The sequence below is a fragment of the Ochotona curzoniae genome, unplaced genomic scaffold (assembly GCF_017591425.1).
Source record: "Ochotona curzoniae isolate NIBS_2020 unplaced genomic scaffold, NIBS_Ocur_1.0 contig_2688, whole genome shotgun sequence".
Classification (NCBI taxonomy): Eukaryota; Metazoa; Chordata; class Mammalia; order Lagomorpha; family Ochotonidae; genus Ochotona; species Ochotona curzoniae.
Window position 1 is genome coordinate 15,327,676 of NW_024465553.1, and position 24,543 is coordinate 15,352,218.

The following is a 24,543-nucleotide window of genomic DNA, read 5'->3' on the forward strand; positions in this document are numbered from 1 at the left end:
TTTAATAACTGTAGACAGTGGTTGAAAATCAACTTCCGAAAGTGGATGGGACCAACCAGCCTTTCCTGCTGTGCTCTTTAGACCTGCATAGGCACTGTAGTCTAAGGTGGTACCTGTTTATTTTAAATAATATAGGACTTTCTCTAGGAAGCTTGCATTGAACACACTTTTTAAAGATTTATTTATTATTTTTATTGGAAAGACAGATATACAGAAAGGAGGAGAGGCAGAGAGGAAGATTTATTGTGCCGGGCCCGTAAATACATCTTTAAAAAGGAAGAAAAGGAAGAAAAAGGGGTTTGGAACTACTTATCTGTTTTTTCCTTTAGGAAATAAATAGGTAGTGAATTACAGCCAGAAAAGTCTTTACAATTTAGGTATCTTTTCCTATTTTCCTTCAACCAGTAGTCACTTTGGAAGAGGAGGTTGTCAAAAAGATTATATGATTTAAATGATAAGTTTCCAGGGCTGTGGTATAATAAGTTATTAAGCATCTGCAGTGCTGACATCCAACATGGGCTCTGGTTCAAGACCTGGCTGCTTCACTTCCCATCTAGCTCTCTGCTAACGCACCTGGGACAGCAGCAGAGGATGGTTCAAGTTCTTGGGCTTCTGCACCCACGTGGGAAACCCAGAGGAAGCTCCCGGCCTTAGATCAGTTTAGCTTTGGCCTTTGCAGCCATTTGGGATTGAACCAACAGATGGAAGATCTGCTTCTCCCCCTTCTCTCTCTAATTTTGCTTTTCAAATAAAAATAATAAATAAATCTTTATAAAAATAGAAAAAAAACTGTTACATTTCATTTTAATAGATATATTACTTATGAATCTTTCCTGTCAGAAGGAAGAGTAAATATTAGAACCAATTGTGATTGAGATGCCATCACTTCCTACAAATGTTGAGAGTATTTAATAACTGCCCAGCTTTAAGAAGGACTGTATTTACTGTGAGACTTAACTAGCAACACTATAAAATCCAGTGTCTTAGAAGGTCATAATTTTTGAGTATCATGTAAAGTCTCCTTTAGGAATAAAAGTGTTTTGCAGATTACAACTCAAGTTTTAAAAAAATTAGTTAATTTAGGTTAACACCAGATTGAGATGTGAAAAGTAGCTTTGTGGTTTGCTGGATAGAGTAGAATTGTAGTTCTGTTTTTGTTTGGTTTACCTTTTATGTTCAAGACTTGAAGTGGGTATCGTGGTCTGGTCACATGTCTTCTGAGCAGTGACCATGCCTCACTGGCCACAGATTTAGTGCATTCTTATCACCTGCACTGTGACTTTAAAAAAAATTTTTTTTTAACTTAAGGATTTTAGTATAATTCAATCTCAGGGGGAATAGGAAGGTTTTAAATTCCATGGGAATGTGTTTTTGAGATTTGTTTTTACAACTTCTAAGCAGGAAAAGCAAAAAGGATAGCATCTTATAAACCTACCTTTTAGCTTTTTTTTTTCTTTCTTAAAATTTTATTTTTTATATGAAAGGCAGAGTTTCAGAGAAGACAGAGGAAGAGAGAGAAATCTTTCAGCTGCTGGCTCAGGAGCCAGGAGGTTCCTCCAGGTCCCACGTACATTAGCCAGAGTGGAAGTGTAGGGTACCTGAAACTTGAGCTGGGTATCATGGTTCCTCCAGGTCCCACACGGGTTAGCAGGAAACCGGAGTGGAAGTGTAGGGTACCTGGAACTTGAGCAGGGTATCGTGATACGGAATGTGGATATCCCAGGCAGCAGCTGACCCACTCTACCACAACTCTGACCCCTAAATTTTATTTGTGTAGGATTTACTTTACTGAATTAAATTTGTTCTACATTTATGCAGTAATGTGAAGCTCTGTAATCCAGGTAAAGTGATGAAGCTAAGTGACTTTTACTTAGTTATAAAGAGTTGTGTTAGGCATAAAAAAAATTGATGCCTTTCCCAATGTTTTCTTGATGTATCACTTAATTGCATACAAATGACCTGTCAGTGGCAGGTGTTCTTAAAACATAAAACGGGAGATGGTCAAATTTGTTCATAAAGCAATTCTGTTTGTTGGCAGGACTTTGTGTCATTGTATCAGGATTTTGAAAACTTCTACACAAGGAATCTCTACATGAGGATAAGGGACAACTGGAATCGGCCAATCTGCAGTGTGCCTGGAGCCAAGGTGGACATCATGGAGAGGCAGTCTCATGATTATAACTGGTCTTTCAAGTGAGTAATGCTAGGAATTTGTTTCTGTTTTTAAATATATGTGTTTATTTGTTGGAAAGACTGAATAATGTAGGACAAAGATGTTTGATCCACTGGTTCACCTCCCGTAACACATAGGTTTTTAATTTATGAAAATGGGATCATCTGTATGTGTGTAAGTGACTCTTGCTCTAGTTACTTGGGAACATTTGTGTCACGTGTGTCATGTCATAGCAGGTTTATTGTTTGATTTCATTGTGATCTGTAATAGAGATAACAGCAAGGGACAGTGGGTTGGGCTGTCATCACGTGTTAAGCAGCAGCAGTTTATTTCAAGTCCACACTTCATGCCTGGAGGGCCAGGTGGTGGATATCAATAGTCCCCCTGCCCAGGGAAGGAATGTGGCAAAAGGTGCCATAGCTGGGAAAGGATCCTAAAAAAGTACTGTTTAGTGACTAACACTAAAAAATCATCAGTGTTTAGATTTTTATCAATGTTAGAAGAAAACTGGTATTTAACTTCTAAATCCCTAGTTGATATGAGTTTGAATTCCTTTGCATGTAGACTGTGTTCTCACTAGTTCCTGCATTTGTGTTACCAGTGCATTTGCTGTCACGTTTAAATATATGATTGCTTGTGAGTTTCATTAGTTTATGCTTTTGGGTCACAGGTATACAGGGAATATAATCAAAGGTGTTATAAACATGGGTTCCTACAACTATCTTGGATTTGCCCAGAATACTGGCTCATGTCCAGAAGCAGCTGCCAAAACCCTAGAGGAGTACGGAGTCGGCGTGTGCAGCACTCGGCAGGAGATTGGTGAGTGGAAGCTGTGTGTGGCCAGCTGCGCTTTGTGACTTTTTAATTTAGGAGTGAGTAATACCAATATGGAGCTAGTCTATTAAATATCCAAACACCTAGTTTATCATGTATGTGTTTTTTTTTTCTTCTATCATGTAGTTTTAGACAAAGTAAAGAATGTTTCCTTTCTCTGAAGTGATGGGTAATTCTCATTCTTTCAGCACGTCTTGAGTATCCTTAGAAAATTTCCATTGCTGTTTCATTTGCAACTTTAATGACTTGATTGGGTTTTACAAATGGGAGTGATAGGGTTTTGCAAGTGACAGCTATATGTGTGTGAAGAAATAACAGTTTTTTTTTTTTTAAGATTTGTTTATTTGAAATGCAAAGTGACAGAAGGATTGATCTGGTTCACTCCTCAGTTGGCGGCACCAGCCAGGGCTGGACCAGGCTGAAACCAGGAGCCAGGGCGCCCACATGGCGTCAGAAATTCATGTGCTTGGGCCATCCTCTCCTCCTTCTCAGGAACGTTAGCAGGGATCTGGATGGGAAATGGAGTAGCCAGGACTAGAACCAGCTCTCCAGTAGGTGATGGGACTGGGATGGCTAGACAGAGAGGCACCCAACAACATCTGTGTGGATTGAATAGTTGAGCTGGTTAGATGGAACTAGGCTTTAATACCCATTGACATGTATGAGAGCCGCATGGGATGTGGGACAGACTGGACTAGTCTGCTGCTGGGATGCCTGGCTCCCGTCCATGACCTGTCTGGCCTGGTGTAGCCCTGGGCTCCCTGGCTCCTGTCTGTGACCTGGTGTGGCCCTGACTTCTGTAAGCATCTGGGCATTGCATCAGCAGATAGATGATCTAACTGTTGTTACATTGGATCTCCACCTGATATACCACAACAATACATACAAATGTATGTATTTTCTTAGCTACCACAAAGTCCTAAGCATTTTGTGATAACCAGAGCAATCTGACTTGTGTTTTAATATTTTTTTTAATATTGAAAGTAAATATTTTGGCTCCATTAGTAAAGCTTGCATAGGTACATATATTATGCCAAGTTTTTGATCCAAAAGTCAAGTTTAGACCTAGAATAACTCAGTAAATAAGACATGGGCTAGTGTTTTCAGTTACCTAAAGCATATCTTACAGCTGCATTGTGGTTTCTACCCCTCCAATATCAATTTAGTGCTCTTGGGACCGTGGTTGGAAACTTGTCCTATTTTAAATTCCTCTATAGTCTGTTAAGTAACTCTTAAGATGAGGAGCCATAAGATTTTTTTTTTTTTTAGGATTTAATTTTTTTACAGGACAGAATATTCTTTTTTTTTCTTTTTAAAGATTTATTTATTTTTATTGCAAAGTCATATATACAGAGAGGAGAGACAGAGTAGAACATATTCCATCTGATGATTCACTCCCCAGGTGGCTGCAACGGCTGGAGCTGAGCCAATCCGAAGCCAGGAACCAGAACCTTTTCCCCTGCCTGCCACACCAGTGCAGAGTCCCAGAGCTTTGGATCGTCTGCTTTCCCAGGCCACAAGCAGAGAGCTGGGGATTAGAACCAGAGTACATATGGGATCCTGGCACGTACGAGGCAATGACTTAGGCTGCTAGGCTACTGCACTGGGCTCAATAAATATTTTATTTAATGTGAACTTCTGGGTACTGTTAGAACCTTTCTAAGTATAATTTTATCCTGTCTTCTGCTTCAGTTTGGACTGGTATTCTCCAGGAATACAGTATACACTAAATTCTGGTACTGTTTTGTTTTTGTTTTTAACCAGGAATGAAATGATAAGATTAGGAATTTCCCTTCCCTTCTATCTCTCTCTCTCTCTTCATTTATTATTATTGTTATTTAACATTTATTTTTGCTGGAAAGTCATATACAGACAGAAAGATCTTCCATTGAATTTACTCCCCAAGTGGCCGCAATGGCCAGACCCACACAAATCCTAAGACAGCCTATTCTAGGTCTCCCACATTGATGCAGGGTCCTAAGGCTTTGGGCTGTCCTCAACTGCTCTGTCAGGCCACAGCAGGGAGCTGGATGGGAAGCAGGGCCGCCGGGATTGGAACCAGCACCCATATGGGATCCCGGAAGATGTAAGGCAAGAATTATAGCCACTAGGCTACCGTGCCAGGCACTTTTTTAAAAAAAGATTTATTGTTTGGGAGGCCTGGCGCGGTAGCCTAGTGGCTATAGCTCTTGCCTTGCATGCGTCAGGTTCCTGTATGGGTGTTGGTTTGTGTCCTGCTCGTTCCACTTCCCATCCAGCTCCCTGCCTGTGGCCTGGGAAAGCAGTCGAAGACGGCCTAAAGTCTTCGGACCCTGCACTGGCAAAGGAAGCTGGCAGAAGCTCCTGGCTCCTGGATTGGCGCAGCTACAGCTGATGAGCCCACTAGAGGGGTGAATCATCAAATGGGAGATGTTCCTCTCTGCCACTCCTACTCTTTGTATATCTGCCTTTCCAATAAAAATAAATAAATCTGCAAAAACAGTTATTTATTTTTATTGGAAAGGCAAGTAGAATTATAGAGAGGAGAGACTGTGAGAAAGTTCTTCCATCTGCTAGTGCACTCCCCAGCTGGCTGCAATGGCTGGGGCTAAGCTGATCCAAAGCCAGGAACCAGAGCCCATGTGAATCCCAGTGCTTGTAAGGCAAGGATTTAGCCACGGAGTCTCATGCCAGGCCCATCCCTTCTCTGCTTTTTTTTTATTTCCTATCTCTCATAGTTTGCTTTTTCGTTTCTTTCTTTCTTCTTCTTCTTTTTTTAATGCCATGTTCTTCTTTTGAAAAAGATACATTTAATTTTGATTCAGTTGAACAGCCTGAATGACCCACTGTCCAAAAGCCCATAGCAGCTATGTCTGGACCAGCCAGAGCCAGGAGCCCCATCCGTGTCTCTCACACCGTCGGGAGGGACCCGCATCCTTGGGCCATCATCTGTTGCCTTCCAGAGTGCACATCAACAGGACCCTTGATCAGAAGCAGAGGCAGCGCTTGATCCCAGGCAGTCTGATTCGGGATGCAGGCATTGCAACAGCGACTTAACTCACCTTGCCACAGCACCTACCTTCATTCTCTTTTGTTAACATATTCTGCTTGTATTGCTAAAGCTCACTCTCCAGAACTTTCGTAGTAATGTAGGGACTAAATTGTTTCATTGAAATTCTGGATATCCATGTTATGGATCCATGTTGGGCTGACATTGAGGCACTGTATGTGAAGTTAGCACTTATTAGACTTGCATCTATGTTGAAGAGCTGTTTCCAGACCCAGCTGCTCTGCTTCCAGTCCAGCTTCCTGCTAATATGCCTGGGAAGGCAGCAGATGATAACGCTAATTATGGCAAACCTGGCTGGAGTTCTGGGCTCTTGGCCATCCAGGTGCAGTCATTGAGGAGTAGGCAGATGCACAGCCATGTGGGCCTCTAATTAGGATAGGAGGTTCAGGTACTAAGCAAGGTGGGTAGAACAAATGGTTCAGGGTTTTTTGGGTTTGTTTTGTTTTATTTTGCTTTTTTGCTGTGTCCTAAGGGAAGAGGGTGGGAAGCTGCTCTTCACTACCTCCGTTCTTTTTCACGGCTGAATAAGTTAACCGCACATTGTTTATGCATCTTGCATTAATGGACATTTGAATTGTTTCTGTCTTATGAAGGCCATTGAGGACAGTTAGACTGTGAACACGGGTATGCAAGTTCTTATGTATGTTTTCACTTTTTTTTTGAGTATATACTTGGAGTAGAATTGCTAGGTCATAAACTAACTTTCTGAAAAATTGCTAAACAATTCCAAACACTATAGTAGCCATACCATTTTATAATTCCATTAGTAATGTAGGAGGATTCATGTCTATTTCTGGTATGTTTCAGTCATTTTGTTTGTATTCCAACCTCAACCCTTGCCTACTCTGATGACTGTTGCCTCAGCTTTTCTAACTCAGTCATTTACCATCTGTATTAGCTTCTCAAGATTGCAGTAACCAAATACCAGAAACTGGGTGACTTAAGCAGGAAAAATCCGTGAGATGAGCAGGATGGGGTCCAGGATACCAGTGGCCCAAACTGTCTGTGATGGGCCTAGAAAATCCTTCCTCGCTTCTGGAGTTTGCTAGCCGTTCTTGGCTTCCCATGGCTTTTAGGTGCCAGTCCTGTCATGTGGCTCTCTTCCTGTTAGTCCAACTTTGTTCTGCTCCCTCTATTTTCTCGTTTTTACATCCAGATCTCCCCCTTTCCTAAGGACACCTGCACTACTGAATGGCTTCATGTTTGTCTAATTGCCTCCTCCCTCACAGCCCTGTTTCTAAAGAGAGACACAGCCTAGGGTGATGGGGAGGGGTGTCTTTTTTTGGTGGAATGCAGTTCAAACCATGGCATCTTATTGATGAATTTTCCATTTTCATTAATTCTATTAAGGATTAACTGATATCTGCTAGGTAATAAAAATATATTAAGTTCTGGGGCCCAGCATGATAGCTTAGTGGTTAAAGTCCTCACCTTGCACGCGCCGGGATCCCATATGGGCACCGGTTCTAATCCTGGCAGCCCTGGTTCCCATGCAACTCCCTGCTTGTGGCCTGGGAAAGCAGTTGAGGATGGCCCAAGGCTTTGGGACCCTGCACCCACCTGGGAGACCCAGAAAAGTTCCTGGCTCCTGGCTTCGGATTGGCTCAGCTCCAGCCATTGCGCTCACTTGGGGAGTGAACCATCGGACAGAAGATCTTCCTCTCTTGTCTCTCCTCCTCTCTGTATATCCACCTTTCCAATTAAAAAAAATTAATAAATCTTTTCAATAAAAAGAAATATATATATATATTAAATTTTGTGTCTTTATTTCTTGTTTTTCCAGTTTTATGATAATTTCCAAAAGGGAAATAAGAACAAAACATTTTAGTCACTCCCATATTTGAAACAGTAGTAGAGACTTCAGAAGTTAGGGGCTTTTTTTTTTTTTTTTTCTTTTGTAATATTTAGAGAGAGGGAGAGACACAGAGAGAGAACAGTTCCCTATTGGCTAGCTCACTCCCCAGATGGCCGCAGCAGGCAGGGCTGAGCCCAGCCAAAGCCAAGAGCTCACAATTTCATTCTGGTCTCCCATGTGGACGGAAGTGGCCCCAGACTTTGGGATATGTGCTGTTTTCCCAGGCACATTAATATTGGAACGGACGGGAGAAGTAGGGAGTTAGAACCCACGTTCAGGATATGAGGTGTTGCTCTGAGTGGTGGTTCACCCTCCTGCACCTCAGTGCTAGTCCCTGACACAGATCTTGTCATCTAAATAAATGATTGACAGGGCACCGTGTAGTGATCACATTCAGTGACCATACCTTACATCTTTAAGGCACTCTGTGTTATATTAGATGGTTGAACATAGTATCTCTTCTGATCCTAAAAATGTCATGAGTTATGTAGGCATAATGATTAAAGTTTTCCAAGTAAGGAGTTTGATACAGTGGTGAAGAGACCAGTTGGGATACATGCATCCCATATCAAGTTACCTGAGTTCAAGTCCTGGCTCTGTTCTCTGTTCCAGCTTTATGCTGTTGCACACCCTGGGAGGCAGCCTGTGATGGCTCGAGTAGTTTGGTCTTTGTCATGTGCATGGGATTCTCAGATAGAGTTTATGGCTCCTGACCTTGCTCTGACTCAGCCTCAGCCCTTTAAAGAGAAAATTCAGCGATGATAAAAGCCCAGAGAGGCTATTAGGGATTTGACTAAGCTGTCAGGACACATAGCATTGAAGTTCAGTCATCATCTTTCTCAATGTCTCTTTTTTGTACAATGTCATTTTTTCCTTAAGGATTTGAAAAGATTTCTCATTGTAAAAGTATAATACAAATTGACAAGGAAGAGCAAAGTAAAGGAAAGTACTTTTTTTTTTCCTTTAAAAGATTTGTTTGACCCAAGAGGCCACTGAACTTATCTGGACAATAAGATGCTGGACTTTATGCTAGGTATATGCTTGCAATGAAGAAATCTCAACTGAACTTGAACTGAGGTTATGCAGCAAGGTGGAGGAATCCACTATGGGGGGAGGGTTGTGGGAGGGGTGGGGGGAATCCCCAGTGCCTATAAAACTGTATCACATAATACAATGTTAATAACAATTTAAAAAAAAGATTTGTTTGAAAAGGAGCAAGGTGAGTGGGCTGAGAGGGGCTGAGCGATACGTTCTCTATGTTGATCAACTCACCATATGCAAGCAACAGCTGGTAGTGGGCTGGGATGAAGTCAGGAGCCAGGATTCCCATCCACCTTGGTGACAGGAATCCAGGGTCTTGGGCCGTCATCATCTGTGTTTCCAGGTGCTTTAGCAGGAAGCTGCATGGGAAGTGGAGCAGCCAGGTCCTTCACTAGCACTCCGAAGCAGGCTGTGAACGATGCGATCTGCTGCTTAACTGCCGCACCGCAGCGCTCACCCTGAGAGCACTATCTCAGCTGTCTGTGGCTGCGTAACAGACAGCAGTTCAGCGATTTAAAGTAACAGACATTTGCTTGTGATTCTGAGTTTTGGGAGAGTTTGCTAAAGGTCCCACCATACAGATCATGACTTCTTTTTTGTAAAGGATAAGTAATTCTTACATTTAGACTTTCATGATACTGATTTTGTTAACATCACACAGGAAACCTGGACAAACATGAAGAACTAGAGAAACTTGTAGCAAGATTCTTGGGAGTAGAAGCTGCTATGGCATATGGCATGGGATTTGCAACAAATTCAATGAACATTCCTGCTCTTGTTGGCAAAGTAAGACAATCATTTATGAAAATTCTCTCATGTAATTCTTTGGTTTTGAAGAGCACCCGAGCAAGGCCAAACTATTATAAATTTTATACTAAATGTACTTTATCCAGAGAAATACCTGTCAGAAATGTTTGGGTAAGTATTTCCCATGAAGCCTTATATCAGTTAGATGGCTCTTGACTTTGTTTTATATAGCATTTTGAATGGATTCTGGTAAATAAAACCTAAAAGACTAGAATTATGGGGGAAAAAGTGTTCAGTTTGGAAAGCTATTTAATAGATAATTTTTCTTAAATATAAAATTTCACATAAAAGTATAAATACTTTTGTATTTTATACTTTCACTAATAATTTTGTGTATAGGCAAATTTTACACACACAGTCGCACAAAATACATCCATCCTGTGGGTAGAGCTTGTAGGGGAGGAAAAAGAACTGATAAAAGACTTTGAAAATTACATTCTATCATATTGGCCATCAATTTGGAAAAAAAACTCTTGAGACTTTTGTTCTAACAGTGACATCCAGGAATGGTATGTTGAAAGAACAGTGGATTAACAGGAGATGCAGTTGCTTGTTGGTTAATGTTATGGCTCACACTGAGTATGTGAAAGAACTTTTCTGATCCTCAGAGTTTCCTTTGTATCACGAGCTGGTTTCACTAGGTTAACTCCAAAGTCTTTTTCAGTTATACAAATATATAATGGAACAGATAGAGAACAAATAGCAAGGGAGGAATTGAAAACCATTTATATTAATATCACATTAAGCTTGAATAATGTATACAGTTAATTATAAGGTAGAGATTGTCAAATTAAATAAAATGTAAGTAGATTTTCCAATTAGAATAGGAACCTATTTTAAAAATATGAAGGCACAGAGATCAAGAGCATGAAAAAGGGATAACATACAAATAATGAGAAATCTGAAAAGAAGATATCAATATAAAGATTTCAGAGCATGAAATATTTCTGGGGATAAAGAATATTCTCCAATGGTGAAGGAGTTCCAGTGGTGAAGGAATTAACTCTTCAGGAGGACATGCTGTAGTCTGGAAACCTAAAAGCTTCAAAGTACTTGAAGCAAAATCTGATGAAACTAAAAGAAGTGGACATGTACAGAATTGCACTTAGAGGTATCACTGGGGCTGGTATTGTGGCTCAGTGGGCTAACCACCACTTGCAATGCCAGTATCCCATCTAGGCACTGGTTCAAGTCTCAGCTATTCCACTTCTGATCTAATTCTCTGCTAATGGGATATCCAGATAAAGTTCCAGATTCTTGCCTTTGGTCTGGGTACTAATGCTGTTTGGCAAATGAACCAGTAAATGGAAGATCTCTCTTGTTTTGTTTCTCCCTCTCTCTGTAACTCTGCTTTTCAAATAAACGCATAATTATGTTTTAAAATAATTGGAGATGGGCTCAGCAAGGTAGCCTAGCAGCTAAAGTCCTCACCTTGAATGCACCGGGATCCCATTTGGGCTCCAGTTTTAATCCCGGCAGCCCTGCTTCTCATCCAGCTTCCTGCTTGTGGCCTGGGAAAGCAGTCAAGGACGGCCCAAAGCCTTGGGACCCTGCACCCACCTGGGAGACCTGGAAGAGGCTCCTGGCTCCTGGCTCCTGCCTTTGGATCTGCTCAGCTCCAGCTGTTGTGGCTGCTTGGGGAGTGAATCATCAGATACAAGATCTTTCTTCCTCTCTGTATATCTGACTTGCAATAAAAATAAAATAAAATAAATCTTAAAAAAAATAATTGCAGAGAATCACTAAGATTATAGAATGGTAGGAAAACATTGAATCAGTTCATTGACATTAATGAAACATTTCTTTTATAACAGCAAAATAATTACTAAACTCGTATTCTAGACCTTAAATAAGTTTTAATAAATTTAAAAGTATTAAAAATTTTCAAAGTATGTTCAGATCAGTAATATAAGAACGTCTGTGGTATGGCACAGTAGCCTAGTGATCCAAAGTCCTTGCTGTGCACACGCTGGGATCCCATGTGAGTGCTGGTTGTAATTCCGGCAGGTCCGCTTCCCGTCCAACTCCCTGCTTGCGGCATGGGAAAGCAGTCGAGGACAACTCAGAGCCTTGGGACCCTGCACACATGTGGGAGACCTTGGAAGAGGCTCCTGGCTTCTGGATTCAGATTGGCGCAGCTCTGGCTGTTATGGCCACTTGGGGAGAGGTCTCTCCCCCTTTCTGTATATCTATCTTTCCAATAAAAATAAATAAATCTTTTTTTTAACAAGAAAAGAATATCTGGCAATCTTTGAGTATTTGAAAATTAAACCACATGTTTCTAGATCACTATGGGGCAGAGAAGAAATACAGGAACAAGGGACAGTAGGAAATACTGGAAAGGAAATGAAAATATAGCATATCACAGTTTGTAGGCTGAAAATCTAAGTGTTCAGATGGAAATGGATAACATTAAAGAAGTACAATAGGAAAGCAAAGCTTCTACTCTAAAAAATTGTTAAGAGTCAATTAGACCCAAATTAAGGAGTAGGAATTATATAGTAAGGATAAATCCAGAAATATAAGGAAATTAAAAATATAGATGTTAGAGGAAATCATCGCGGTCAAAGCTGATTCTTTGAAATTGATCCATCTGTAGTCATACTGATCAGCATTTTAAAAAGGTAGAAAATTATTAGTATCCTAAATGAGACAAGACATCACTATACATACTGTGGAGATCGAAAGATTTCCAAAGGGATGTTAAGAACAACTTTGTATTAGTAAGTTTAGCAACGGCGTCAGGTGGACAAATTCTTGGGAAGATGTGAACGTGTGGTTCTTTGCCTTCACACATTGGCTATAATAAATTGCTATCCTGCATCGTAGCAGTATTTACCTGAAATTCTTACTTGAAATTTCTTAGAATTTTTTACCCGAGAGGACTAAATAATTCCATCTAGCTTCTCCCTATCAACTCATGAATACTAACAAATCGCTATCTAGAAGCAGATTTTTTTTCTGCTTCACTGTTTTCTGTAGACATGCCCAGTACTACCTTTGAAGAAGTTGGTATGTTGTCACTTTGTTAAAGACAAAGAGTAATGTGACTTTCATCTCTTTTTGAGCCCGATGCTGTACATCTGTGTGAAGCAGGTCTGGATGTTAAACACGCGGCAAGGCAGTATGTTGATGAAGAGCAGGTTAGGCTTTGCAGTGAGTCACTCACTTGTGATCGTGAGCAAGGTTTCAACCTCCTGAGTGATGGCTTTCTCTTAGGCAAGGTGGGGATGACCGTGGTAGGGAGGCATGCAGTGAAGCCCTCGAGCACCATGCCAGCAGCACAGAAGCAGTTTGCTGTCAACTGCTGATATTCAGCATTTATCTTATTTTTGAACAAAGGATATAATAGAGCCTTATAGTAGACTAGAAAGAGGGGGAGAAGACCGCCCCTGCTGATAACAGAAATGGTGAATAATATCAGGAAGAATGGATAAACGAAAAAGAATAAATTGTTAGATTTGTCCAGAAAAATAAGAAAAAAATGAAGTTGTATGCGGAAGGAAAGAGAGGGAGAATCATTTTAAGGTGGACTTGGAGAAGAGAAATCCTCTTAAGGATTTCCAAAACAATGTTCAGATTGCTAGTAGTGATCCCTTAGTTTGTAGAATGTCTCTAAGGTCAAGTTTGTCTGCCTTGTTTGCCGTGATTGATTGAGAAGAATGCCACAGACGTGCTGCCAGTCTCACTGTATCCTGTCAGCAGGTACATGGTCGTGGGGCATGTTACCAGTGATGTGAGTCGTGATGACTCAGCTAATATTTCAGTTAGGATTTCCCACCAGAAACTTTGCTGTGTAATTATCAGATATTATTGCAGAGAACTATAAAAATTGAGTGCCTAAATGTTGATTCACTCTCTAGCATGCATCTGTGGATCTCACCTGTGGTAGTTAGGAGGTTGCTATTCTAGTGGTTATTTTTCTCATTCTTTCAGTACAACAGTACTTGGAATTTTTGTGTACAGAAGCATTGTTGCTTCTTACCAGTATGAATTGGTGATTCTTGTTTTTAGAGTTATTACTCAACATGGTTACTTTCTATTGTTTTAGTTTTGTCCAGGGAGGTCACTTAGGTAGGGTTCTATGTCATTGAAAATACAGTTATCTTTTGAAAAGTTTATTTATTTAAAAGACAGAGTGACAGAGCAAAAGAATTATGGGGAGTGAGGATGGTTAGTGATATAGCAGGTTGATCTCCTATGCTGCCAGCATCCATATGGGTGCCAGTTTCTAGTCCTGGATGCTCCACTTTGATCCCGCTCCCCGCTTGTGGCCTGAGGAAACAGCAGAGAGTGGCCTAAGTCCTTGGGCCATCCTCGGGTGATGGCTTAACCGTAATATCCACTGCGGTTCCTTTTTAAATAGTGCTTTCACACTTTTTTGTACGATAGCATGCATTAGGCTTATCTTTTTTTTTTTTAAGATTTCTTTTTTTTTTTTTATTGGAAAGGCGGATATACAGAGAGGAGAGACAGAGAGGAAGATCTTCCGTCCGATGATTCACTCCCCAAGTGAGCGCAACGGCTGATGCTATGCCAATCTGAAGCCAGGAGCCTCTTCTGGGTCTCCCATGTGGGTGCAGGGTCCCAAATCCTTGGGCCGTCCTCGACTGCTTTCCCGGGCCACAGGCAGGGAGCTGGAAGGGAAGCGGGGCTGCCGGGATAGAACCGGCGCCCATATGGGATCCCGGGCGTGCCACCGCGCCAGGGCCCTAGGCTTATCTTTTATTTTTCCCTATTGCAGCTTAGGAATCAGTTATCCAAGCAGCCTTGCTTGTTTTTTTTTTGTTTTTTTTTAAGAGAATGGTGTTTAGAAATCAAGTTCTCAGGCCTAAATATATTATTTTTGCAAATGTATCATTTCTCATCCCACTGAGTGTGTATTAATTCATGCATACACACGTGTCTGTGTGTATGTCTCTGTGTATACATACATGCATATATGATAGTACTTTCAAAAATTTGTGGCGGTTAGTATTGTAGTGTAGCTTCCTAAGCTGCTGCCTGCAATGCTAGCATATTGGAGGGCTAGCTGCCATGATTCTCATTAAACTCTCTCCTAATGTGCTGGAAAAAGCAATGAATGAGGGCCCACCACGGTAGCCTAGTTATCTAAAGTCCTTGCCTTGCACACACCAGGATCGCATGTGGATGCTGGTTCTAATCCCGACAGCCTCGCTTCCTATCCAGCTCCCTGCCTGTGGCCTGGGAAGGCAGTCAAAGACAGCTCAAAGCCTTTGAACCTTGTACCCACATGGGAGACCAGGAAGGAAGCTCCTGGCTTCTGGCTTTAGATCTGCTCAGCTTCAGCTGTTGCAGTTGCGCTCACTTGGGGAGTGAATCATCGGACGGAAGATCTTCCTCTCTGTCTCTCCTCTCTGTATATCTGCCTTTCCAATAAGAATAAATGAATATTTAAAAAAAAAAAAAAACAGTGAAAGAGAGCCCAAGTCCTTGGGCTCCTTGCTGCCCCTGTGTGGGGACTCAGAAGAAGCTCTTGGCTTCAGCCTAACCCAGCCCTGGTTATTGTGGGAGAAACCAGTTGATGCAAGATTTCTCTCTGTCTCATCCCTTCTCTCTGGAACTCTGCAAATAAATCAATATATTTTTTAAAGAAAGTGGATTAGAAGATAATGGAAGAAAATTTGGTCCAATGATTAAGTCTGTGCTTGGGATACCTACAGCAGAGTGCCTGGCTTGAGTCCTGGCTGTTCTTCCATCCTGGCCACAGCAGAGCATGGCGCAGGGCCTCGGATGCCTGCCACCGTGAGGGAGCCTTGGCTTAGCTCCCTGCTTAGCCTCGGCCTTCTGCAGCCCCTGGCGGGGGCTTTGGGAAAATGAACCAGGAAAGGGACGATCTTGGTCTCTCTGCCTTTCAAATAAAAGCAAAGTAATATTTAAAATTTTTGAAAAGATAGTATACATTTTTCATGAACATTTTGAAGAATGTTTTGAAGACTCCCCTCAAGGATGTAAATGTTAAAAACTAGGATTCCACGTTGATATCTTCAACTCTGCCTTGTTTCATTGTAAATGTACACATTTTAGCTTGGTGTCTTTTTTTGAATCTTCTTAATAAGAGGTATACTTTAGCTTTTCTGACTGCTTCAGCAGAAACCAATGTTTGTTGAAGTAAAAGCTTATTCAGAAAATTTCAGGGAAATGCTAAGGCTTCCAATTCTGTAACTTGAGGAGAAGGTTAGTAAGTAGTCCTGCCTGGACTCTGTGTAGTTGGTAGGAAAGACACAATGCTGTTTGCAGAGGCTTGACCCTCTATGCTGCCACTGCCACACTAGGCAGTGTGTCACACCAAAATTCATTGGAAGGCCCTTAAACCATGGAAATCATTATTAAAGACTATTTGATATGTGAGATTTTAGATATAAATAAAAACCTGCTATATATCTGAATATTTCAGTCAGAGATAGGACTGAAGACATTAAAGTAAAAGGGTATATATATTTTTTTATCTATTGGTAAGATGTCCTAAAAAATAAAATTGGGACAGTGTTGTGGTGCAGCAAGTTCCATTCCTGTTCCTAGCTACTATGCTTGCAAAAGCAGTGGAGAATGACCCAAGCACTTGGGACCCTGTGCTTTGTAGGAGACCAAGATGGAGTGCCTGGCTCCTGGCTTCAGCTATTTGGGGAGTATACTAATGAGTGGGTTACCTTTTCTGTCTGTCCCTCTGTGTGACTCTGCCTTTCAGATAAATCATTTTTTAAAATTGTCATGTACACTTTTTAAAAAAATCGATGTCTTTGCTGTCATGCAGGATCTTGCTGCTAGTCTGTAGTTATTAGCGATGCTCACATTTTGTGTTTTCTATAACTAAACCTTCCCCTGACCGTTCACGTTCTTGTGCTTATAACTGCAGGGTTGCCTGATTCTGAGTGATGAGCTGAACCATGCATCGCTGGTTCTCGGAGCCAGACTGTCCGGAGCAACCATTCGGATCTTCAAACACAACAGTGAGTTTGTGGTGGAACTCACTGCTAACTGTGCTTTAACACTCTGGGAGTGGTAACACTGGTTACATTGATGCTTAAGAATACACCTGGAGCTGAAGTGGCAACACTTAAATGTTCTTGTGGTCCAGCCTTTTACAAGTTACTCTTTTCATTTTTGGAGTGAAAACACAGGTAGAAGGAAGCTTTTTATATAAAATATAGTCTTCTGCTTTTCAGGACTTTTCAAGTTTTTCATCCTTTTTTGTTGTTTTTGACTGTTGTATTCAAATGTACTTACTAGATGCCTGCAGTGCCTTCTTGGATTAACACTAGGTTTATTGAGATGAATAAACCAGGGTCTTTGATCTGAACATGCATGCTGTGTAACTTAACCCTCAGTTCAGACACCAAAGTTGTTTCCAGATTTTCCTGTCAGGAGCAGCATTATGCTGACTTTTTTCTTTTCTTTTTTTAAACAATCATTTGATTAATTTTTAGTGGTCTTTTTTAATACTTTGCAAAATTGCCTGTAAATGTTGCACTAATTTTTATTCAGCATGACAGTCACTATTTCTGTTCACTGGACAACATTAGCTATTGTAAATCCTTTAAAATCTTTCTGAATGTAATAGGTAAATATTATCATTATCTTTTAATTTCTTTATTAGGTTTGGAACAGCTTTTTATGTAGCTATTACATTTTTAGGTCTTATGTTATAAATTGGCCATTTGCAAACTGTTTCTGTTCTTTATTGATTGTGGAAGGCCAACCTAGTATGATTACAAAATTATTCTCTTATATTCTGTGAGTTTTATGCAATATTTTAAATTTCATATGAAATTTAGGGTTTTAATTTATAATATGGGAAACATTGAATTTTTAAAGTAGATAACATAGGGGCCCGGCACAGTGGCGCAGTGGTTAAAGGTCCTCGCCTTGCACGCCCGGGATCCCATATGGGCACTGGTTCTATCCCGGCAGCCCCGCTTCCCATCCAGCTCCCTGCCTGTGGCCTGGGAAAGCAGTCCAGGATGGCCCAAAGCTTTGGGACCCTGCACCCACTTGGGAGACCCAGAAGAGGCTCCTGGCTTCGAATCAGCATAGTATTGGCCATTGTGCTCACTTGGGGAGTAAATCATCGGACGGAAGATCTTCCTCTCTGTCTCTCCTCTCTGTATATCCACCTTTCCAATAAAAATAAATAAATAAATAAATAAATGTTTTTTTTTAAAAAAGTAGATAACATAGGAATCCTGTTATAGTTATTTCCTTTTGTCTAGAATTTTGTATCTTTTTTTCCTGCTGTTATAGGACACCAAGAACAGTACTCTGCTGCTGCTGGTAGCTGCACCCTGCTCCCTACAGCAGGCTGGGATGTTTGCTTTTGTGGAGCATCGCTGTTTTTGCAACATAGCATGCAGTTTCTTGTGTTTCAAATCATTGAAGTTGTAAGCACTTAACACTTTAGTTATTTTGTTTGTGCATTTATAATGTAGGGTTTCTTTTTTTTAAGATTTATTTATTTTTATTGGAAAGGCAGAATTAGAGAGATTCTGTATATGCTGGTTCACTTCCCAAATTGCCACAAAACAGCTGGAACTGGGCTGGTCTTAAGCTAGGAGCCACGAGCTTTTTCTGGATCTCACACGTAGATCCAGGGGTACAAACTTGGACCATGCTCCGCTGCTTTCCCAGCCCATAAGCAGGGAGCCGGGTTGGAAGGAGAGCTACGAGAACTTGAACAAATGCCCATATAGATGCCAGTGTGGCCAGTGAAGGATTAGCCTGAGAAGCCACTGTGCCAGCCCCATATCATGTGTTTTTATTAACTTCTTTCAATTTCCTGTCAGAATTATTTTATGAAAAGAGCAAAATCCTGTAATTTTGTAACCTCCTTCAATGATGACTGATGAAGAATATCCAATCAGACTTTATTATGGAGTGTCTTTGATCCCGTTAAATACACTCCAAACATACTGCTACTTAAGCTGTAGGAAGTTTGTTTTTTTCTTTCATTTCAAGGCAGTTATTTAGCAATGCTTCAAAACATTTGTCATTAACAGAGGAATTATGGTCCTCAGTAATGATAACATCAGCCTAATTATTTCCCAGGCCTGCTAACTACTGTCAGGACTGAACAAACCGTAAGAATTTGATAAGGCCTAGACAGCTGACAGAGTCAGATGTGAAACAATCTCAGCTTACTGTCATGCTTGCTTCAGGCGCATGGCCTCGACAGCTGTTTCTGTTTTGTTTTCTAAAATTAATTTATTTGAACAGAGATAGTCACAGAGAGGGAGAGAGATCTTCTGTCTGCTAGTTCGTTCCCCAAAGGGCCACAATGCCCAAGGCTGGGCCAGGACAAAGCCAGGAGCCTAGAATTTCATCTGGGTGTCCCACGTGGGTAACAGAGGGCTTTTGGACTACTTCTGCTGCTTTCCCAGGCACATTAAAAGGGAGCTGGATTGGAAACAGTGCAGCCTAGTCTCAAAACCATTCTCCAGTATGGCATGTCAGCATTCCAGGTAGTGACTGAAGTGCTGGGACCATAACGCTAGCCCAAGATTGGCGTACTTTCAACCCAGTCCCCATACAAGCCTACTTAGCAAGTTTCATTAAGCAAAAATTAAATGAATAGAATAAAACTACACTATCCACAGATATGTGCCATATTCATTTTTTTAAGAGGTATATATTTGTAGCAGTTTATTTACATTCTTGATCTCTGTGCTTATTTCTGAATGACTCACTAAGATTAACGATGCAATCTGGTTCTATAAACCCCAAAATATAACTGAATGTCAAGGTATTTAGTGTAGAAAATTGGCCATTTCATAAATATGCCAAGAGAATGAACTACTGCAATCACTTAGTCATGTTTCAGTGGTTTTGAATGTTTGTTTAATTTTTATTTAAGTTCAGGATGGCAGGCACTCACTTACTTTGCCCACTTTTCTTTCTGCGCTACTCGTTGTCCTTTGCTGTCTCATACTCTTTCTGAATAAAAAATGGCACTTGTATTTCTGGGGTAGTTAGGAGAGAGAACAGTGCCTTGTGAGTGACTCCCTTCTTTTCTGTGTGTGCTATAGATATGCAAAGCTTGGAGAAGCTGTTGAAAGATGCCATTGTTTATGGTCAGCCCAGGACACGAAGGCCCTGGAAGAAAATTCTCATCCTAGTGGAAGGAATATATAGGTAATTCTGCTTTGTTGTTCTTGCCTTTGCGACTTGGGCCTGTGGCATGAGACAGTATTAGGCTGTAAAGAACACTATTCTAGCTCCCTCTAGAAACTACAGAAATCGCATTGATGACTTGTTAAAACGCCTGGGAAACAAGTGAACACTGGTACAGAAGTCTTTTGTCTGACTCTTGTTCATTCTTATCATTCTGTACAATCTCCAATCCTCTTCTATTTGTGCCTGTCACCTTTCTGATGTTCTTAGAGGGAAGTTTATATATGTATATATTATATATATAGTCAAGAACAAATTACCACTTAGTTTTAAGAAATATTTGTATTACTCTGAAACCATTATACTTATTCTCCTTTTTGTTTGTTCTTTTGTATAATTTTAATTACATATGCATGAATGAATGCATATGAAAAGTCTAATGTTGCTTATAACTGCAGGCTTCGAAGAATCTGTTGTGACCCTAATTTTTTTTGTAATTCTTATAATTTATCATACAATCCTGTATAGTCTGGGATTTCCCCCCCCCCCACATTTTCCATCCCCCCCATTGATTTTTTCCATAATGGTGACCTTAATTCTTTGTGTTATACATTAGTTGTGTCCTGCCACTGTTTTAAAAGAATCAGTGTCCTTTTTCACATGCTTCTGCCTGCTATGACCTCCTCTAAGTTGGTTAGTTTAAGACACAGATAGAGCTGTCAGACCACTTAAGAAGTGATAAACTCCAAACATCAGTAATAAAGTGTGCAGCTCCCCATTTGGGGAATCAGAAAGATTCTGTATTGTTTTTTAATCCTATTTTGCCAGCATGGAGGGATCAATAGTTCGCCTTCCTGAAGTGATTGCTCTCAAGAAGAAGTACAAGGCTTACTTGTACCTGGATGAGGCGCACAGCATCGGGGCCCTGGGCCCCACGGGCCGAGGGGTGGTGGAGTACTTCGGCCTGGATCCCGAGGATGTGGACGTCATGATGGGGACATTCACCAAGAGCTTTGGAGCCTCTGGAGGATATATCGGAGGCAAGAAGGTAACTGGGCATGAGAAGGGAAACTATGGAGATGACAACAGTGGCTTCTGGATTTGATGACGTACTTAGCAGATAGGACCTGAACTGGCATGTGGCGCTTGCTGCGTTTATGGGTGACTTTGCTCTTGAGCTGCGTGGGGCAGCCGGAGGGGTGGGGTGGTTGCTCTTTCTGATGCCTTTCCCCAGTGAGCTAAAGTCTGGTTCTGTTCATTGTTTGTTGTTTTCTTATTTGAGCTTCTTTCTCAACTACACTAGCCTGGGATGCAGAATACTGTCTTTTATGAGAAACACAGAGTGGTGCTTCCTGTTTGCCACAGTCATCTAGAGGATTCAAGATGTGCCCACAGCTTCAAAATTAGTGACACTGTGGAGAGCCAGTGGTTGTGGGGATGAGGAAGTTCTCCCTTGGCTCAGACTCACTGTGGGTAAACATAGAAACAGGAGGAAGCAGGACTTTGCTCGCTTTGGGGTATACAAAGCATCATGTCTCAAGCAGTTTTCAGATTGTCCATGAACAAGATGCAGCCACGTATCACTGTGGCTGCGTGGAAATGGTGAGCCCTGGAGACAACTGGATTTGAATTCTCTCTACGTATTGTAGGAGACCATTTGGTCCTTCAGTTTTCTTTTCAGTTTAATACTAGCTTGTGTGACTGTAGTTGGGACTTTAGAAAGATGTGTGTTCATACTTTGCCGTGGGTACACTATGAAAACATTATGTTAAGTGAAAAAAGCCAATCACATAAGGGCATGTATTGGATATTGTGGGTTTTTTTAAGAAAATCATATTGTGTCTAGAAAAGGCATAGAAACAGGAAGTAGTTAGTAGCTGTCAGGGACTGAATGGGGAAATGGAAAGGAGTGCTCATGGTTATGAGGTTTTCTTATAAGGTGATAAAAATGTGCTAATGTAGATTTAGTAATGGTGAAGGTTATACAACTTTGAATGTATGTGTGAAATCACTGAATTGTATAGTTTTAAAAGATGAGTATTGTGGTATGTTTGTGTCTCAATAAGCCTATTACTCAGAGAACTCATCGCAGCAGGACTAAAGAACAGTTGGCAGGCATCCTGTGGCACGTAGTAGGTGCTCAGAAATGTTCTTGCTTAAAACTCAGTGTTGAAAGTCTTCATTGTTAGCCTTAGTGTGAATTATTCTAATAATTTATGCTATTTTACAGATTATCCAGTTTTTATTAGGTTGCATTTTCCTTTCTGTTGTAGAGTTAATTGCTTTTTGGTAAGATTTATTCCTGTGAACCCCAAATTAGGGAAGTGATACTTTGGGAGACCATTTAAGTATAATATCTTTGTGCTTTTGAGTTTTCTTAGGTACAATTTTTAGTATTTTTTTTTAAATGCTTGTTTTATTTTATTTGAAAGTTAGTTACAGAGAGAGAGAAGAGAGAGCCCCTCTACCCCTTTTTCACTCCCCAAATGGCTGCAATAATCATAGTTGGGCCAATCCAAAGCTAGGAGCCAGAAGTTTCTTCCAGGACTCCCATATGGGTGCAGTGTCAGGGATTGGGGCCCCCCTCCACTGCTCTTCCGCTCATTAGCATGGAGCTGGGATGGAAGTGGAGCAGCCGGGACCTGGTGCTGCTGATGAAAGCTTAACCTAATCCACTACAGCACTTACCCCAATCTTTAGTATTTTTAAAGCAATTGACTATTTTACAGACACATTTGCATCACTTGGTCCTGGTACGTGAGCTGCTCTGTGTGCCTTTTATGTAAAGATCTAATGAAGGAATGGGGAAATATAATTCATTGTTTTAAAAATCCTTGTTAGTTGACAAAAAGGATTTTTAATGTTACTTGTTGAGGTACCATAATCATTCTAATGAAAATCCTAGTGAATTCCTATTTAAATTGTGCCATAGTTGTCATTTCATACGTTTCTGTGTATCTGAAGGATACATGGAAAATTGATATATATCTTAAAATTGATATTAGATGGGTCTGATGCAATAGCCTAGTGGCTAAATCCTCGCCTTGCATGTGCCAGGATCCCATATGGCCACCAGTTTGTGTCCTGGTTGCTGCACTTCCCATCGCACTTCGTATTTGTAACCTGGGAAGGCAGTAGAGGATGCCCCAAAGTCTTGGGCCCCTGCACCCATGTGGGAGACCCAGAAGAAGCTCCTGGCTTCAGATCAGATTGGCTCAGCTCTGGCCATTGCAGCCACTTAGGGAGTGAACCAGCAGATGGAAGATCTTCTGTCTATCCTCCCTCTGTAAATCTGCCTTTCCAATTTAAAAAAAAAAAAAAACTTTTAAAAAAAATGATATTAGGCAATTATGAGCTTGGAGGTTCAGGCTGGGCTTCACAGGCATACGGTAAGATGCACATCATTTTTTTTTCAATCATTTGTTCATTTGGAAGAGTGACAGAGAGATATCTTTGATCTGCTGTTCATTCCCCAAATACGTGCGGTGACTGGCGCTGGGCCGGGCAGGAGCCAGGAGTCCGGCAGCGCCCTGAGGGAGAGCGCTGACGCAGCCCTGCTTGTCTCCTCTGTGACCCCGCAGGAGCTGATTGACTACCTGCGCACGCATTCGCACAGTGCTGTGTACGCCACGTCGCTGTCGCCGCCTGTGGTGGAGCAGATCATCACCTCCATGAAGTGTATCATGGGCCACGATGGCACAAACCTCGGTGAGTCTGTCTGTCCCGGAGACCTTAGACTCGGTAAATACTGAGCAGCCAAAGCATTTTCGTTTTGTGTTTCCCCTAAGATGAGAAGTCAGATGTGCTGACGGGCAGAGCTGGCCAGTCTGTAAGGCCTTGGTTTCCAAGGACACATGTCCATGATGGATGCACGTGCCCTGAGACCTGCATGGGCTCGCCCGTGGTGGCGTCTTCTTGTTTACAGATTTGGAGGCATTGCTATATGCTTTCTAACTCACAGCCAGTAGATGCTGCAGGATCTTTCTGGAATTGCATCACTGTATGTGAAGATGCAATTCACTGTGTAGTGTTCTTTCCTTAACAGCAAATTGAAGAGTTGCCATTCCCTAAAATAGTATCCCGGATTTAATACTTTCTTAAAGATTTTCTAATCTGGGCCCAGCACAGTAGCCTAGTGGCTAAATCCTCACCTTGCACACACCAGGATCCCACATGGGCACCAATTGGGTCCCGGCTGCCCCACTTCCAATCCAGCTCTCTGCTTGTGGCCTGGAAAAGCAGTTGATGCCAGTCCAACGCCTTGGGGCCCTGCACCCACGTGGGAGACCCCGAAGAAGCCACTGGCTCCTCCCTTCAGATCAGCTCAACACTGGCTTTTGCAGCCACTTAGGGAGTGACCCAGTGGACAGTTGTTCGTCTCTCTCTTTCCTCCTCTGTATATCTGACTTTCCGATAAAAATAAATCAATCATTAAAAAATGAATTTTCTAAACTGACAAACAGTAAATACTGAAAATTGTCTTTAACAAGGTGCCTTGTCTTCAGCATGCTAACATGAGCGAGGTGCGCCGGGCACTGTTTGCTATTTGACTTTCATTTTGCATCACCAGAGGGCAGTGTGGGCCAATGGAATAATTGTAATAAAAAGGAGCAGTTGAGATTTTTGGTTATTGCTGCTCTTTAAAAAGTGCTTCCCTCA

The 24,543-nt window shown here is 41.4% G+C and overlaps 1 protein-coding gene across 1 annotated transcript in view; it reads left to right on the forward strand.

Moving 5' to 3' along the window:
• The window catches only part of SPTLC2 (serine palmitoyltransferase long chain base subunit 2), a 67,313-nt gene that overhangs the window by 31,384 nt on the left and 11,386 nt on the right, over positions 1-24,543 (forward strand). The window contains exons 3-9 of the mRNA XM_040975235.1: positions 2,039-2,193; positions 2,844-2,992; positions 9,614-9,738; positions 16,637-16,730; positions 19,800-19,905; positions 20,713-20,932; positions 23,466-23,592. Coding sequence (XP_040831169.1) covers positions 2,039-2,193; positions 2,844-2,992; positions 9,614-9,738; positions 16,637-16,730; positions 19,800-19,905; positions 20,713-20,932; positions 23,466-23,592 — 976 coding nt within the window. The remainder of the gene's footprint in view (positions 1-2,038; positions 2,194-2,843; positions 2,993-9,613; positions 9,739-16,636; positions 16,731-19,799; positions 19,906-20,712; positions 20,933-23,465; positions 23,593-24,543) is intronic.